Below are 17,945 nucleotides of genomic sequence, written 5' to 3'. Positions count from 1 at the left end.
TTTGAGTTTGTTAATTATTACTTTGAAAACACAGGCACGATTGGCGTTAACTTTTAACGATCGCCTCTTCTCAGGATTAAAAAGCGTAGTGGGAAAGGATGCGATCTTCGGGGTTGCCTTAAGACCCCAGCTTCGGGACGTGGGGAAAGGGCGCGGTCGCCGCGCGCCGGGAGCCGGCCCGTCCCGTTACCTGTGCCTGAGGGCTCGCCCGCAGCCCGACCCTCGCCCGCTGGGCTCCGGAGGCCCGGCCCGGCCGGCCCCGCGCGGAGCCCCTGCCCGGAGCGAGCGCCTGCCCGCGCGCGCCCCGCCTCGGCCACTGGCGGGCGGGGAAGGGGGCCGGCGCGGCCGCGGGAAGACTGGGGCGGGCGCTGTTGTTTCCGCGAGCCCAACTCGGTCGCAGGTTCCGCGCCGCGGCGCCGGAGTCTGGGCCGCAGCCCGTGGGGCCGAGCGGGGGGCGGCGGCCGGGCGTTCTCCTCGGCGGGAGCCCGCGGACGTGTGCACCGCGGGCGGAGGCGGGCGGCGGAAAGAAAGAAATAACGGGGGGTGGGGTGGGCTGAACTGCTTGCGGGGCCGGAGCGATGCCCGCGCCGAGAGCAGGGTGGCGCGTGTGGCGCTGTGGAGAAATGTCTCCGCAGCCGCGCCAGCGCCGCCGCCGCGCCGAGCGAGGGGGAGGGGGCCGGGTCGCGCTGCTCCGAGGGGAGGGGGCGGCCGCGGGCCCGACTACACCGACACTAATTCCCAGGCCGCCCTTAAGGAATGAGGGGAGCACGTGACCCGGTGGGGGGGCGGCGGGGGGAGGGGGCGGGCGGACTCTGAGCCATTTTGGAGCCGGTGTCAGTTTCCACTCTGCCTTCAGCGGTGCTTTTTTTTTTTTTCCACCCTCCCCTCCCCCCTCCTCAGCCTTCCTCCCCTCCCCCCGCCTCTCCGCACGCACACACACGGCGCCCCCCACCCCCCCTCCTCCCCCCACGGCAACTATGAAATAATAATCGTAGTATTAAAGGCAGAGATCGGGGCGAGACAATGGGGATGTTGGCGAGGGAGCCCCGATCCGGATTAGAAACACCTCCCAGCCCCGCAGAATAATACTGATCGCGCCCCCTCCGCGCGCTCCCTCCCCCGAGTGCGGAGCGGGAGGAGGCGGCGGCGGCCGAGGAGGAGGAGGAGGAGGCCCAGGAGGAGGAGGCGTTGGAGGCCGAGGAGGAGGAGGAGGAGGCCGCAGAGGAGGAGGCCGAGGCGGAGGAGGAGGAGGAGGCCGGGCTCGGGAGGCAGCATGAGCCGAGCGCGGCGGCCGCGGCTCCTCTCGGCTGCGCTCGTTGCCCATTGACAGCAGCGTCTGCAGCTCGCTTCAAGATGGCCGCTTGGCTCACATTCATTTTCTGCTGAACGACTTTTAACTTTCATTGTCTTTTCCGCCCGCTGCGATCGCTTCTCGCCGGCTGCTTTTTCCGGGTACGTAGGAGGCGAGGCGCCTCCGGGACGGGGCCTGGGGGCGGCGGGGGTCGCGCCGGGCTCGGGCCGGCCGCCGGTGGACTGGGAGCGGCCCCCCCCGCGCCTCGCCCGCGCCGGCCGGGAGGGCGCTGACAGCGTGGGCGCCGAGCCCCGCGCCGCCGCCGCCCGCCGCCCGCCGGCCCCGCGCGCCGCCCGGCCCCGCGCGCCGCCCGCGCCCGCGAGCGCGCGCCCGCCGCCGCCCGCCGACTCCCGCGGCGCCGGGACCGACCCGCAGCCCGCGCCGCCGCCGCCAGCCGGCCTCGGCGCCGCTCCAGCCGCCGCCCGCTCCAGCCCGGACGCGCCGCGCGCGGCCCCACGTTTTAGTTCCTTTCTCCCCCGAGCGCCCCTCTACACCCTCGCGACGCACATGGCCCCCGAGAAGAACACTTCTATTTGCAGCTTCTGCGGCTCTCCCGGCCACGGCGCCTTTTGTTGAGAGGTAGATTTTGATGAAACGGGGACGGGTGCCTGAAATCGGGAGCTGCTTGGGTCAAGTGGCTTCCCTCCTCTCCCGAAGAAAGGGCTTTGGAGGGGTTTAAACAGCCAGAGAACGCCCCCATTTTATAGGGACGGGTTGCGTGGGGGGCAGCGATCCCGCCAAGGTGGATGTTAGGCTGGTGAGAGCCCGAACAAAAATGTTATTAACTTAAGTTGGAGGGACACTTGTGAGAAATTGGATGGCTTGTAAGATGGCGGTTCCCAGTTGTTTCCAAGGTCTCCTGCGTTTGTGTTTAAAATGGTAAAGTTTTCAAGGTGTTATTTGTTGAGAGTCTTGGATAAGTTCTTCAAACATTACTTGGGACGTGCTCACTGGGAAGTGAGCATTTCAAATTTGGAGCTTTTTTTGGAGTGATGATGGTGAGTGGACGTTAGTCCTGCAAGAGGTTTCCTCTCTTTCTTTCTTTTTTCCTCTTTTTGTTTTTTTCTCTCTCAGAGACTACAGTTTTTCTCTCAGCCTCTAGTATGGGATGCACTTAGAACCATGACTTAAGTCCACAACGTTTTACAGGTTTTGCTAAATGTCAGCTTAGGTCATGTGGTGAGGAGATGCTTTGGAAAACGAGCACTAAAAAGTTGATGGCATATGTTTACGCAGTCTTTTGGGTTTGACAGCCATATAGCATGATCTTTTCCCCAGAGATTTACAGTTAATAATTGGAAGTAAACAAGTATAGAGACTTTGATCATTCCCAATTGCAATAAAAGGATTTAGTGGGCTTAGTGGTCACGGTTCAGTATTTGAAATACAAGCATGTATTAACCCCTTCCCTTAAAGTAGGCAAAATTCTGGGCATATTTATTCAAATCCAAGTGTAGGTTGGTGATGCCTAGAATGTTATGAGTAGTTCAACCTATATTTTATAGGAAGCTTAACCCCAAAGTTCTGGAAACATATTATATGCCACGCTAAAGTCTTGAAACTTAAGGATGCCAATTGTTAACAGCATATGCTAACTTATGAGACTATATTAACATTTGAGTTTTATTTTAAGTAGAATCCCTTAGAGGTTGATTTTGTGGGCAAACATTTTTTTTTAATATTTGAGTTCATTCCCATACATCTGCCCCAAAGTGCAAAGGTGTTTGAAATAACCTACTTGTGTACATTTACACCTAGTATCTTTAAAGCCATATAAGTCACTGTGTATGCATGTGTGTATGTATACACACACATATACACACGCTTCTGTAAGAAAAGTGAGCATTTAGTTATACTTGAAAAATCCATTAATGTTCTACCATCAAGTTCTTGGATGTACATTAAGTTCCCCCAAATGTAAAATTCTCCCTAGAAGTCAAGTTATCCCCAACTTTACCCATACTTGTATTGGGCTGGGAGCCCCAACTGGGGTTATGGAGTTCATTTGCATTTGTTAGATTGCAATAGTCAAGCTGATTGTTAACATAAGAACTTGCTTCTGTTTTCCTTCATTTTGACATTACTGGTGTTAGGCCTCCAACAAAAGTGACAGCCCCAACTGAGTATGTTATAATGGCAAGTTTAAACTATTGAGTATCTCTTCCATTGTATGTTTGATGCATTTTTGCTTGCTTAACTGGCAGTTTCTGTGGTGGAACCTAGAAGGTTTTCCTTTCTAAGGTGCAAGAGATTGTTTCTGAAGCCTTATCAAGCATGTCAGATGTTTTGGAAGTCTTCATTAGGTTCCCAGTACTTTCAAGTGGTATAAAAAGATAAAGAACTGATTCTTATACAAGTAACAAAGTGGTATTTACTAGCATTATAAATGGTTATAGGGTTGTGGTCAAATTCTTGTGAATTGAAGTAGAGGAGTTGTGTGAATTAACACTTAAGATGAATTTGAAAGGGTTTTGGTCAAGTACATGAGACTTAAACGTTCAAAGCCAACCAGTAGATAACCTTTCACTGAGGTCTGATTGTTCTGTGTGTTAATATTTGTGTTTGTCTGGTGTTGATTTTATGTAAAGTAGAGGAGAAATAAAGGCAGCTGTTTTTATTGATGCCCCTTCCTGAACTTCATGATCGGTGGCATTAGTGTGATGTGCTTTTGCAAGGGGACAGAAGTATCACCTTGCTAACTATCTTTCTAGTAAAGATCCTGCAGTTTCATAAGGAGAGTTTTCTTTGAGAACCAAGAAGGCTTGTCTTTAATCACCAAGTACAATAGAATTAAATATTGCTACTCTTTAGGGACACTGCTCCATCCACAACTCCTCTGTAATCCCACTTAGATTTATATTAACAATATGTTGACAATATTCCTCTAAACAAGTCATCCAAAGATAACTGAGGAGTCACACATGACGTTTTCTGGTTGAAGTCACTGGTTGCCACTGTGGTCACTTTTCATAAAAGAGGCTTTGTTTTGTTTTTACCGTTTTTGTGTGTGTGTGTGTGTGTCTTTTTTTAGTACTCTAAAACTTTTAGTTTCAGCCATTGAGCTGTGTTGATTAGTATTTCCCTCTTCTGCATTAAAATTCCCTGAGAATTAAAACCTCAGATGCATCTTCAAGTTTCACAAGTTCCTAGATTTCTATTCAAGGCAGCTTTGAGAATGTGCTTCAGATAAGTCTGGAAGCTTAGTCTTATTTCAGATTCTGAAATGAATGAAGTGGGAGTAAGAAATGCATTTTTCAAGCATACTGCACGAAGTAATTGACTTCCCTGATTGTCCGCTGTTGTATTGTTGCTGCCAGTTCCCCACCGTGACTTTTCTGTAACATATGATATCTATTGGGAATAGCATTTCATTGTGTGGGGTTTGCATGGAGGTGAGGCTGAGAAAATGACATTTGTTTTTCTCTGCTATCGGTGCTCTGGGTTGACAAGGTGTTGATTTAGCGTTGGGAATGGGCTGGTCACATGGTCCTTTACTTATTGTCACTGTCGTCGATTCAGGTAGTTTTTCTTGCCTCTATCCAGCATAGTTCAGGTAAAACACAAGGCTTTGCCCATTCCTCGTCTGCTGTGAAACAGATTTCAGTTTTCAGCCTTTCCAAAACTTTGTATCGCTCATCCTAATCTACAGGAGAACTTCCTATTAGAGAAGAAAGCTTTAAAGAGTTTCAGTTCAATAAACATCTCTGCAATTTGAGCCCTGACGGTTTCGGGCTAAGTGCACAGTTGGCAATTCTCAAAAGATCCCTTCATGAAATTTTTGACCTAGTGATTGCTAACAGGAGAGACCGAAAGAGTAAAGATCTGAAAGAAGCTCTTCGCGCCGAGTCGACGTGGAAAGAGGCCCCCGAGAGTGTCCGAAATGGCCGGAGTGCGGTTTGCATTTTCCTTTACCACTGCACGCTCCGGGGTCCCCCAGCCTGTCTGCCGGGTCGCCTCGGGCCAGGATCCTGCTCCCCTGCGCCTCGGGCCTCGTGGGGCCGCCCCACCCCCGCGCTGCGCGCCCGCACCCCACCCCGCCCCCGCGCGGCCCCGCCCCCGCGCCGTGCCGGCCCCTCCCCCGCGCCCGCCGCTGCCGCCGCCCGGCAGCCCCGCACGCCTGCCGAAGCTACGGGCTCGGCCCGGCTCCGCGCGGAGTTGCAGCGGTGGCCGGATGCCAAGTGTAAGTGTAAGTTGCTATGGAAACCCCGACAGAGGCGAGTTCCGAATCCGGAGCGAGACGGAGCCCCGGGCGCCGCCGGACCCGCCCCTCCGCATCCCGGCCCCCCGGCCCCCGGGCGTCCGCGCGCTCAGGCCCCAGCCCGAGGCCGACTCGAGGTGCTTCTCCTGCGGCCCCAGCACCCAGCTCCGGAAATGCCAGGGATGCAGATAGAGCAGAATTTGCTTTCCCTTTGTATCGCGTCAAAACGTGCCAGGTTCTGGTTGCCGGAACCGCTTAAAACAACCAGAACCCCTGGGAAGCCAGGGCATGCTCCTGGATTTTCGATCGAAGATCCATAAGGAAGTTTTACCCTAAATTTGGAGTCCTGGAACAAGCCCTAGCGGTTGGTAAATATCTGCGGGGAGCGTGTAGCGTCTGCAGCAGCCGTGGGGCTGCTGGGCTGGAGGACAAATGGAAGAAAGAGACCCGAATGCTCTCAGCTCCCAGCCCCCACCCCAGACCTTTTCTTCTCCCTCCTGGAATGACCTGAGGGACCAGAGATTACTTTTCTTGGATCCTTTTTCACCTTTTCAGTAGAATTGATTGAGGTCTGATCAGTGAATTCCTTCTGTAGAAGACGTTGGGACAGTCCAGCTGCACAGTGTTAAACGAGTTTTATGAACTCCTTCAGCATTTCAGAGCATATAGTTACTGGGAGTTGGAGATAATCTCGATTCTCCTTCTGTGAATTATGGCCAGTATTTCTTTGTCTTGCAGGATCTTTTATCAAGCAGAAATGCATCGAACAACCAGAATCAAGATCACTGAGCTAAATCCCCACCTAATGTGTGTGCTTTGTGGAGGGTACTTCATTGATGCCACAACCATAATAGAATGTCTACATTCCTGTAAGTACACAGTTTTAGACCTTTTCTTGTGTCGTGTATATTTAACATCTTGTCCTGAAATTTGAAAACTAACAATTCCCACTGTCCTTGAGAATGTTGGTACAAAATGAAGAAGTCGTTTTCTGCTCTTGCATTTAGTGACTTTTTGTTAATGCATATTTAATAAAATATTGTATAAATATAAATTGTTTAAGTGTTCTCAGGATGTTAACTGAGTTTGTTTATTTAATTAGAAATATCTTTTGGTATTTACTATTTTGTTACTACTAGTTCTCTATTTATGACACTAATTTTATTGCTTAGCATCTACCTCCTGAACTTTAAAAAATTTGTGTTTTTATTTCTAGTCTGCAAAACGTGTATTGTGCGTTACCTGGAGACCAGCAAGTATTGTCCTATCTGTGACGTCCAAGTTCACAAGACCAGACCACTACTGAATATAAGGTAGGAAAATGTTTAAAAATATTGTTTGTAATTGTTATTGGAATTGCATAATTACTGAATTTAGTGTTTATTTTTTCACACAAAATTTACCCTTCAGTCCCCGTCTACTGCGTGTACGTTGTGGAGGAGGATAGCCCTTAATTTCTTGGCCATTTTAATGATGACTAACTTTAAACAGAGTTCAATATTATTCAAGGGATTTTAAGATTTTTTAAAATCATTTTTAAAAATGGAATTAGTTCTCCATTTTTGCATTGCTTTATTGACCTTGTGACAGGCAAGAGTGCATGTGTTTAAACTGCTTCCATTCTCTCCTCTTTGTTCTCTTTCATATTAGCTAATTCAGTAATTTGGAAGGCACACTTTTCTTGACTTAGTGAAATGTGAAGAATTTATTAGTGAATATAAAATAGAGTATTCTTTCTACTAATTTAAAAACAGTGCTACTACATAAAGAAATTTTATCCTCATAATTATCATGTTGATGTAGTTATAGACAGTGTTACAATCAAGTAAAATACTATAACAGAGAAAACAAAGAATGTTTAAAAACTTATGAACATTTTTAGTGTTTGCCATATTAGTTGATAGTTTATTTTCTAATTTATTCTTTTTCAGGTCAGATAAAACTCTTCAAGATATTGTATACAAATTAGTTCCAGGGCTTTTCAAAAGTGAGTAACTTGCTTAAAAATGAATTTCTAAAAAGTATTTATCAGTTTTACCTGCTATGTTTAAGTCTTTTTTTTCCTCCTCTTTAGATGAAATGAAGAGAAGAAGGGACTTTTATGCAGCTCATCCTTCAGCTGATGGTAAACTCTTTAGAGGGGGAAAGACATTTTATTTGGAGGGAGAACTTATTCAGTAATTTATTAAAATTAAGCTTAAAGTACCAATTCCATTCTTCTGTATGTATAATATTTAATTAAATATTTAATTCTTAAAAATTGAATTTAAAAATGTTTTTATAGCTGCCAATGGCTCTAATGAAGATAGAGGAGAAGTTGCAGATGAAGATAAGAGAATTATAACTGATGATGAAATAATAAGTTTATCCATTGAATTCTTTGACCAGAACAGGTAATTCTTAAGGAAATGTGTTTTATGCTGATGTATTTATTAGATACATTGTTTGCCTAATAAATTATCTGTTTCTTAGATTGGATCGGAAAGTAAATAAAGACAAGGAGAAATCTAAGGAGGAGGTATGTTCCATGATACAAAAACACATAGAAGATGCATTGTTTGGATTCTAGATTTTATGAGGGTGTATGTTGCCCTTTAGAATATCCTAGAGTCAGATGTTGCTATCAAATAGAAGAAAATCATCATGTTTGATGTTTAAGAGTGATCTATATTCGATAGTTACTAGATAGAATTTATCTTATATATGATTACTATTCTTACAAAATATTTTCAGTAATTAATGTTTAATGCTTTGATGTACTGAAGGAATCTGTTCATTTAGTATTTATAATAATAGCAAACTCAAAGTATAGCTGAGAACTTAGTCAAATCTCAGCTTTGGTATTCGTACCTTTTATCATACTCAGACATCTATCTATTTTTTTTGACTTTTAAAAAAAAATCTTAAAGTTAGGAATTTTAAAAAATTATTTTTCTTAAATATGCCCTTAGGTGAATGATAAAAGATATTTGCGATGCCCAGCAGCAATGACTGTGATGCACCTGAGAAAGTTTCTCAGAAGTAAAATGGACATACCTAACACTTTCCAGGTATCTACTTTACAGTCTTCATGCATTTTATGTAAACCTTTTTAAAAAAAATTTCAATGACATTTTTCTTCTTGGATTCTAAACCCAAAAAAGCAACGGAATTTTTTTTTTTTTAATTTAGTACTTTATTTGGAAATAGCTCGTAAAATATTTGGTATGGATTCTGTTTTACGCTATGAAAACAAATCCCTTAATAATTTCAAGAAATGTTTTCCCTCATTTGAAGTTTCCAGAGGGATTCTTTCTTTGTCCAAATGTTTGGAGAAAATGTTTTTTAAAAGCATTTTTGGATTCTATTTAGACGGCAAAAAAAATCTAGATTTACCATCATTCTTTGTGATGCTTAATAATTGAAGTGTTGTTTTTCAACAGATTGATGTCATGTATGAAGAGGAACCTTTAAAGGATTACTATACACTAATGGATATTGCCTACATTTACACCTGGAGAAGGGTAAGTAGCCTACCTGACGCTCGCAGGTTACTTTGATAGACTGTACTTAAAGATCTAAGACTGATTTTTTTTTTCCCTCTTAACTTTACAGAATGGTCCGCTTCCTTTGAAATACAGAGTTCGACCTACTTGTAAAAGAATGAAGATCAGTCATCAGAGAGATGGACTGACAAACGCTGGAGAACTGGAAAGTGACTCTGGGAGTGACAAGGCCAACAGCCCAGCAGGAGGTATTCCCTCCACCTCTTCTTGTTTGCCCAGCCCCGGCACTCCAGTCCAGTCTCCTCATCCTCAGTTTCCTCACATTTCCAGCACTATGAATGGAACCAGCAGCAGCCCCAGCGGTAACCACCAATCTTCCTTTGCCAATAGACCTCGAAAATCGTCGGTAAATGGGTCGTCAGCAACTTCATCTGGTTGATGCCTGAGACTGTTGAGGAAAAAAATTTTAAACCCCTGATTTATATAGATATCTTCATGCCATTACAGCTTTATAGATGCTAATACATGTGACTATCGTCCAATTTGCTTTCTTTTGTAGTGACGTTAAATTTGGCTATAAAAGATGGACTAGATGTGATATTCATATGGACGTTAATTGAAAAGAAAGATTATTTCTCGAAAGAATTGGTTTCTGAGAAAGCAGGCAAGATGTTTTTCTGTGTGTTAGGACAGACGTGAAATGGTTTCTGTAACCATTGTTTGGATTTGAAAATCTTCTGCGGTGGATATAAACGTTGGGCCATAGTTTGTTAATCTCAACTAACGCCTACATTACATCCTCCCTGACTGTTCTTGTTATTATGCTGTTTTGTGAACCTGTAGAAAACAAGTGCTTTTTATCTTGAAATTCAACAAATGGAAAGAATATGCAGAGAATAATGCATTCTGTGTAGCCATGTCACTGTGAATAACAATTTCTTGCATATTTAGCCATTTTGATTCCTGTTTGATTTTTACTTCTCTGTTGCTGCGCGAAACCGATCAAAGGAAAGTAAACTTCAGTTTTACAATCTGTAAGCCTAAAAGCGGGTACTACCGTTTATTTTACTGACTTGTTTAAATGATTCGCTTTTGTATGAATCAGATGGCATTATGCTTATTGTACAATGCCATATTGGTATACGACATAACAGGAAACAGTATTGTATGATATATTTATAAATACTATAAAGAAAATATTGTGTTTCATGCATTCAGAGATGGTTGTTAAAATTCTCCCAACTGGTTCGACCTTTGCAGATACCTATGTTTGAGCCTTATCACCACAGAATATTTTTAATGTGGATATCTAATTCTAAATTTTGTTCCATTGGAAGCGATTGGCATATCGTAATACTGACTTTTCTCTAGTAATACCTGTTTACTTTTAAAATTAATAGTTGCATTAAAGAAAAACTTTTCACTAAGGAAATTGGAAATGCTTTCTTCATTTCCCATTGCTTATGATGGAATTAATATGTTTTTAAAATGCATATTGATCGCTGTAATTCTAAAAAGTATTTTAAATAAACCAGCAAATTGCTGGAAGAAGGCATTTTATCTAAAATTATTTTAATATGTGGCATAGTGGAAATTTCAAATTTAAGAATTGCTTTTACAGTTATAAACAGTGGAATATGCCCTCTCTGTAACGTCTGGAAATAGAAGCAATTTATTGTGAGCTTCTACAGGTATTAGTTTTTAAATAGAGTGAGCATGTTGAATTTAAAGTATGAATATCCCCAACAATTTTCAGTTTGTGTTTTGCTTTGGTCGAACTTGTTCATCACCCATCAGTTATTTGTGAGGGTGTTTATTCTCTATGAATATTGTTTCATGTTTGTATGGGGAAATTGTAGTTAAACATTTCATTGTCCCCCGTCTGCAAAAGAAGCACAATTCTATTGCTCTGTCTTGCTTATAGTCATTAAATCATTACTTTTACATATATTGCTGTTACTTCTGCTTTGTTTAAAGATACAGTAAATGAAGTTTTATGAAACCACAAAATACATATATTTTTATTTTGACCTAAATTTGTACAGTCCCATTGTAAGTGTTGTTTCTAATGATAGATGTAAAATTAAATTTCATTTGTAATTGGAAAAAATCCAATAAAAAGGATATTCATTTAGAAAATAGCTAAGACTTTAATAAAAATTTGATATGAAAAGCACAATGTGCAGAAGTTTTGGAAACCCTATGGTGGATTACAACAGGTAAAAGCTGAAGAACATCCATCGCTGTCTTGGTGATGTTGCTGAGAGTACGTGCTTTGTTGTATAATTGCTTGAAAGCCCAATTGAAAGATGTATCTGTTTATTTACTCTACAATCTTTGAAGTAAAAGTTACCCATGTTTGCCAATTTTGGTGAATTTAACTCATTTTTCTAGGCTTTTCTTCTTAAGTTGTTCATGATGTTATCCAAGACAAAAAAAAAAAGTTAATGGAAGTTTCAAGTGATGTTTTTACTTTGGATATGACTGTGTATATAAAAAATGCAAAAATAGTTTTCAAAGGCTAAAAACTTAAAGTGCTAGTGGATTGTGTCATTTGACTTACACAAAACCAAGTCATAGGATCAACACGGAACTCAAAGATTTTACATCTCAACCTTTTTAAATGGACTTATTTTTGAAATTACTTAGTAAAATATCAGATATTGCATTTATGGCTTACCTAACACTATTTCACCATACTTGAAAACATGTCCATTTATTTTGTTTGAAAGAGGAATTTCCCCCCTACTCAATTTGAAAATTGCTTAAGCTTTAAAGGCTATTTCAGCTAAAATTTGTCTTTTAATAAAACAGAAGAGAGTATAATGTTTTGTATTCTATAAGCAGCCGTCACGGGTTTGACAATTAGGCTTTAAAACTTTTGCTAAACTACCACTTAAAATTTCAGTGTTACAAAAACCCATATCAAAGCTGCTAACTTTTTAACTCTTAGCAATCAAGGCAGAGCGCGTGAAAAGTCGGCTTTAAGTTCGGCTTTTGCTTCTGAACAGTATTCTGGGATTCTGTACCACAAAGTTAGAGCTAAAAATATTCCACAGAAAATGCCTAAATTGATTTCACAGATTTTAGCTTAAATGCAAAAAAAGAATGAGGCTGGTTCCTGTTGTATAAATAGTGATCTATCTTGCTTTACACATGCATACCACTTTACAAGTACCTTTTTGCTTTTAAAATTGCCGGCCGTTAATTGCTCTGAGTTGAAAAAAAAAGTTGCCCTTCAGTTGACTTAACCTACCAACCATATTGCTTTGTTTCCTTATCCATATGTGCAAATGTTAGGACCTTTGGAGGTACAATGCAACAGGCAGAGTAAGCTGATAGGGGCTTTCCTTCATCCTTTCCTCTTATTCTTTTCCCAATATTGGAGTTGCAGTTGATTTGTGAAGTCTTTTGGTACACTCGTTGTATAGGCCTATCAAAAAGTTTTGCTATGAAACCTTAATAGCAATGTAAAAGGAATCCATGTGAAATCCTACTTGAACTGGCCAAGAAGAAATGAAAATGTTTGGTTTTTGAAAAATAGCTTATGGTAGTCTTTGGAGAAGATGGGATTTTAATTTTAGAAACAATTTGCACATGGAACCTAGTCTCCTTTAGAATCCTGAGGTGAAGGAAGTGTTATTTTTGTTCATTTCTCTTTATATTTTAAAGGTTTTAAAAATATATCTTTCCCTTCTGACATTACCCTGGAATGACAGTTGGAAATTCTGATTCAGTTTGGTGCTCCATGAAATGGAGGCTCCATGTTATTTTGAAATACAATGATTGTTTCTTCCATACAGTTTTACTCGCCTTTTATCCAAAACAAAAGGTCTTGATGAAATTACATTTTAAAGGACCCTTAAAAATATATATATATATACCTTTAAGACATCTAAGTTTCAAAGAGCACAGAACGCAGCTCCAACATAAGGCTCTTGGGTTAGATAAGGTCACTTCGCTTGAGGATGTTTCTTCAAGTATAAAATGAACAGTACAACAGGTGATTATTTCTAAGGTCGCTTTAAAAAAATCCGGATTCCTCCAAAATAAAACCTTGAATTAAACTGGGTCCACAGAATTCAGATAGATGGGTTCTTTACAAGGAAGAGAAAGTATCACATATTAGAGCTTCCCAGTAGATCAGACTTGGGAAATACCACCGCGAAGCCTGTCCATCTCCTTACAAATCTCAAGATCGCCCAGTTTTGATTATGAAAGTCTCCGAAAATGTTTACACAGTCGAGTGTTTCCTGTTTCCGCACTTAATTTTTTTTTTAACGTTTTTTCTTCTTTTGGTTCTTGAAACGGATTTCCTTTATTTGCACCAGTTTCTTTTTCTGAATGTGCAATTTCTAGAGGTCTCACATGAAGACTTCACCATCAACTTTTTGTCTTCATCAAGTCGACGACACCAACAGTCATTTATCACTGGAAAGGCTACTCCAGGATCCTTATGAGTTTTCTGAAGTTCAAGTGCCTGTGGAAAACTCACCCGAAGTCTCATTTAACCCCCTAAATGAATAGTAAGCACTCAATAAAACTTCCAATGGATGAGTTAAATTATCCCCATTCTTCTGACTGTTTTCTTAAAATATCCCTTCCAGAGGCTATTAGAAGGGAATTTCCCAGAATAGCAAGTGATGTTCCCTCAGAGTCACCTACATTTCAGTTAAAAAAAAAAAAAAAAAAAAAAAGTTACTTCTTGCTCTGATTGTTGGGTGGTCATCAACTCCAAGCTTCAAAGTGAACGTGATTTCAAGTTCGGTGCGGATTCGGCGCTCTTCAACTCTGTCCTTCAAAGTTAGCTAGAACCCAACAGACCCTCGGAAGGCTGCGGACTAGGGTACTCGGGAAACGCGTCGAAAATTGGGATGGAAGGAATGAGAACGTTACAGAGATGGATAAAGAAGTTACTGGAGACAGCGAAGCCTGTCCAGGAGCTCCAGTCTTAAGTCTAAGTGCCCCCACGAGTGGAAATATTCAAAGAAAGCCGAAGACAGGAGCGCAGTGCGCTGCTTGCAAAATAAAGCGGGGGCGAGGGTAATTAGGGTGGAAAGAGCAACGGCTTAAAAAAAAAAAGAGAAAGAAAGGCTTCCTATGTTCAGGTGCCCGGTGGAAAGGGCACAGGACGCCCGGCTGGAGAAAATGACCTTCGTTTCCCGGCAGCGCTGCCTTCCCGATTAGGGAGCGTTTACCAAAAGGACCGGTTACAGAGAAAACGGCCCTTCTCCCTGTTTTATTTTTTAACTAGCAGCTCTCCGAGGACCGCAAAGAGCGACAGCCCAGACCTCCGCCCCCGATTGCGCCGCGGGGTTCGACCCGGCCCAACGCTCGAGCCCAGGCCGCGGGGCACCGGGAGGCCATTTTGCGCGTGCGCCGCGCGCCACCCTCGGCTCGGCGGACTCGGATCCCGCCAATTTTGAAAGCGAGATTCCCAGGCCCTGGCAGGCTGGGGAGGCGGGAAAACGAAGTCGTGTCTCCACGGCCGGACCCGGTGGCGAGCGGCGGCGACAGCCGGGTGCGCGTGATCTCACAAGGCGGCCCCCGTCCTGCCGAAGGCCTCTCCACCGGGCGGGACACCGAGGCGCGGCAACTGGCCCCTGGGCCGCGAGCTCAGCGCGGGCAGGAAAGTGTCCCACGTCCTGGGAGGCGGCGGCGTCGCCTGCAAAGCCCTCAGAAGCGATTCCTTGCGGGGCCATTCCAGATTATCGCCTCGCTTTGCCCTCCTCCCTCCGGCTGCTTCAAACCCTATGCCCTTTCTCCTTCAATAACAAGGTGTCCTTGGAGTTTAGCGTTTTGTTGGAAAGACTGTAAGCCAAATTATTAACAAAACATAAAACCGCCATTTGAGGGTTCCCGAAGGCTGAGCTTCAGCCTTCCCGAAGGGTCCTCCAGTTGAACTTGTTTAATGGGTAGAACGGGCTCTAATCCCCTGGGAAGAAAACCTGACCAGGTTACAGTGTCGAGGAAGGGGTGGCTGCGCGATAGGAATCTTAAGATCTGGGCGAAGAACCACACTTTGGGACCCAAATGCGAAGCCTGGGTCTCCGGGCAGGGCGAACCTGGAAGGTCCGGTGCTCTCGCACTCCGGCGCCATTGAGACCCCGGCGGGGCAGAGGAGCGGGCGGTCGGAGGTTGGGATATCGCCGCTGAAAGCCGCCAGGACGCAGCGGTTTCCAGCAGAGTCCGCGCCTGCCTGATCCCCGGGGCAGAAACGCTTCTCTGACCCAGGAGTCCCACGTGCGCCCAAAAACGGGGAGAGGAAGGGACGGCTTGGGGAGGGGGACCGGGGTAACAGCAGAGAAATGAAAGCGGCCTAAAATGGGCGACGCCCGGCGAGTCCTCTTTATCGGCGCGGCAGACTGCAGGAGCCGCCATTTGGTGGCGGATTTCGGTATTTCAGTAGCACGTTGTGCTGAACGTCACAACTGGCTTGTCTACGTGGCAAGGTCTTTTCGGAACCGCCGTTTTTAAAAATGCAAATTTCCCCCTGGCCTCCCCCCTTCCCCGGAGCACCGACCCCTCCCCCACTCGCGGTGGAGGGCGCCGCGGCTCGGCTCCCCCTCGACCCGGGGCGGGGACCTCGGGGCTGCACCGGGCTCCACCCGCGCCCAAGGGCTAGTGTGATGCGGAGTGGAGCCCAGCGCAGGACTAACGGGTGTTTTTCTCCCCCTTTTTCCCAGATTGCGAGCCCGCAGCTTTCCTCTCCCCTGCGGAGAATCTCATTTCCTTGGGGCGGTGACGGGCATTGTCTTTTTGCGGGGGTCGCGTGCCAGCCCTGGCCTCCCGCCTCACACCTCTCGGAAGTAAGGAAGAGAAAGGCGGGCCAGGCCTGGCAGAAAGGGACCCACCCGACGAGACGCGGCTCCTCGGGTAGTGTCGAGTTAGCATCCCGGACTCGCGCTTTCAGCTCGCTCCGGAGCCCTCGGGAGACCCGGGGAGCTACACACCTCCGGGGAGTGCCAGGACGTCGGCGTCCCACCCGGGGTCACCCTGTCTTCCACGGTCTCCATTAAAAGCCCCCGAAGAGCGAGGTGCCTGCCTATCGAGTGGAGAACAAAGGGCCGAGGGGCGAGCGCACGGCGAGTCGGCGCGCGCGGCTGCCCTTGGCTGGGCCCGGCTCGGAGGCGGGGGCGCCAGGAGGGCCGACTCGCGGCTGGGAAGGGAGGCGGCGGGCGCGCAGCGGAGTCCGCATCCCCCGCCTCCCCGGCGGACTGAAAAAGCCCAGTCTTTGAGCCAGAGCTGCCATGTTGCATTGGAGGACGCCAGTAATTTGACGCTCCCGAGGCAGCGACACCCCCAACCCGAGAGCCTTTCGGGGCCCTACGTGCCGCACAGCAGTGGTCACAGCCCGAAGGGACTGCGGGGCGCGGGCGGGAGCGCGAGCCCTGCGGGCGGCCGAGCCAGGGCGGCCGCGGCGCCGCCGCTTCCCCTCGCCACCTTCCTTCCAGGGGCTGCGGGGCTGCGCGCTCGGCAAAGGCTCGGTTGCCAGTAGCAACCACACGACGGCGATTTGCAGCCAGGGCTGCAGCCGCGGGTACCGCCGCCGCCTCGTACATCTCGGTGTCTAGCATTTAGAACTCTAGAGGTTGCCCTCGTTGACATCTCTCGCCCCCACCCCTCCGGGTCCTCATCCTCCAAGACCCTCAGCTCCACTCAAAAGCTAGTTCGCTCGGCTCGGCCCTGCCCCCATGGCAGACAATAGATAAATAGGCTCCAAGCGCACGCTGCCGCGCAGGCACCTGAGCCCCCGAGATCCCGGCGCTCGGCTTCGTCCCAGCCCCAGGTGCCCTTGTCTCCAACTTGAGCCGAAATTCTTTGTCAATGGCCAGTCCATTAAAAAGCTTTTCTAGATATCAGCAATAAGGATGGTGGTAAAGAAAGAAGTCAAGATGCCCACTCCCTCTCTAGTAATATCGACACAAAGAGCTTAGGGTTGTGTCTGCCCTTGGTAAAGGTGGCTTTCCTCTGGGTTATAACCACAGGCAAACGCTACAGTCTTCCCTCTTCTTTGTCTGCCACGAATATTTTGCATGAAATTCATAATATAACTGCTTGTGTAGCTCAAACATTACCTCCAGATACTTGTTCTTATACATAAGTGGATGGAGCACTTTTTTCTCCCTCATCTCATGTGATGAACCACACCAGACCTCAGCAGTGGGGATGCATAAAGAAAATGATTGACATTAACCTTTAGGAATCTTTCTGCCTTTTCTAATGTCTGTGGCTCTAGGACGTAGATTTAATGTTTGACAGAACTCTTGTTAATGTTTTAAACAAGTTTTTATTGAAGAAAAATCTTCAAAGTATCCAGCAAAATATTTTGATTAGCTAGTAGGATAACCCCGGGAAATACATGCATTGCCAAATTTCATCGCTCTTAACAACTGACCCGGTTTTAAACAGCTATTAAGTTAGTGGAGTGTTCTTTCTAGATTGACATTTAATGTAAATCACAGATGTGCTGAAACTTTTAAGTTTAAAGCTCCTTGAGGACAAGCACCTGTCTTATTTATCTTTGTATGCTCCGGAGTCCCTTTAACATAACTCAACAAATATTTGTTGAATTTCCAGAGGATTCCAGAAGTTCAACAACCCTTATGAGAAATAAAACTTAATAACTACTATAAAGCTTGGATATCTTTAATGAACTCTGAAAAGGTAAAGATTTTCCAAGCCAGTGGCACTAATCAGATATCCTCATTTGTGCATATTTTTACCTAATTATATTTCGAATGTGGTGACTGTAGTAAAAAATATCTGACAGATGTTTCCAGAATTCTAAGAATAAGAACTTGTAACTTTGTTGTTTTCCCACCAAAGGTGTCTGGAAATTGGTTAAATAGGCATAAGATGATATTTTAAAGTGACTTTCATACAGCACAGGCAGGGTGTTAACTGTCTT

General features: G+C 45.3%; 1 protein-coding gene across 5 annotated transcripts; it reads left to right on the top strand.

Annotated features, from left to right (window-relative positions):
- Window positions 1-861: 861 nt before the first annotated feature.
- On the top strand, window positions 862-11,400 carry BMI1 (BMI1 proto-oncogene, polycomb ring finger). 5 transcript variants are annotated; one of them, XM_059911078.1, is made up of 10 exons: window positions 862-1,452; window positions 6,288-6,418; window positions 6,766-6,862; window positions 7,481-7,536; window positions 7,624-7,674; window positions 7,834-7,942; window positions 8,022-8,067; window positions 8,501-8,599; window positions 8,972-9,052; window positions 9,144-11,400. In XM_059911078.1, exons 2-10 carry the CDS (start codon window positions 6,307-6,309, stop codon window positions 9,471-9,473), a joined length of 981 nt encoding a protein of 326 aa, XP_059767061.1. In that variant the 5' UTR covers window positions 862-1,452; window positions 6,288-6,306; the 3' UTR covers window positions 9,474-11,400. The 5 variants fall into 5 exon arrangements, with proteins under 5 accessions (XP_059767061.1, XP_059767069.1, XP_059767085.1 ...); XM_059911086.1 differs by lacking the exon at window positions 862-1,452 and adding an exon at window positions 1,752-1,930; XM_059911102.1 differs by lacking the exon at window positions 862-1,452 and adding an exon at window positions 5,461-5,531.
- The last annotated feature ends 6,545 nt before the right edge of the window (window positions 11,401-17,945 follow it).

This window comes from Balaenoptera ricei, chromosome 2, assembly GCF_028023285.1.
Source record: "Balaenoptera ricei isolate mBalRic1 chromosome 2, mBalRic1.hap2, whole genome shotgun sequence".
NCBI classification, from domain to species: domain Eukaryota; kingdom Metazoa; phylum Chordata; class Mammalia; order Artiodactyla; family Balaenopteridae; genus Balaenoptera; species Balaenoptera ricei.
This window is presented reverse-complemented; position numbering and strand designations above follow the sequence as displayed.

Coding starts and splice junctions, on each gene's coding strand:
- BMI1 (XM_059911078.1), top strand. CDS start 6,307: ATGCATCGAACAACCAGAATCAAGATCACTGAGCTAAATCCCCACCTA. Junction 6,419..6,765: donor AATAGAATGTCTACATTCCT/GTAAGTACACAG, acceptor TTTTATTTCTAG/TCTGCAAAACGTGTATTGTG. Junction 8,600..8,971: donor ACATACCTAACACTTTCCAG/GTATCTACTTTA, acceptor GTTTTTCAACAG/ATTGATGTCATGTATGAAGA.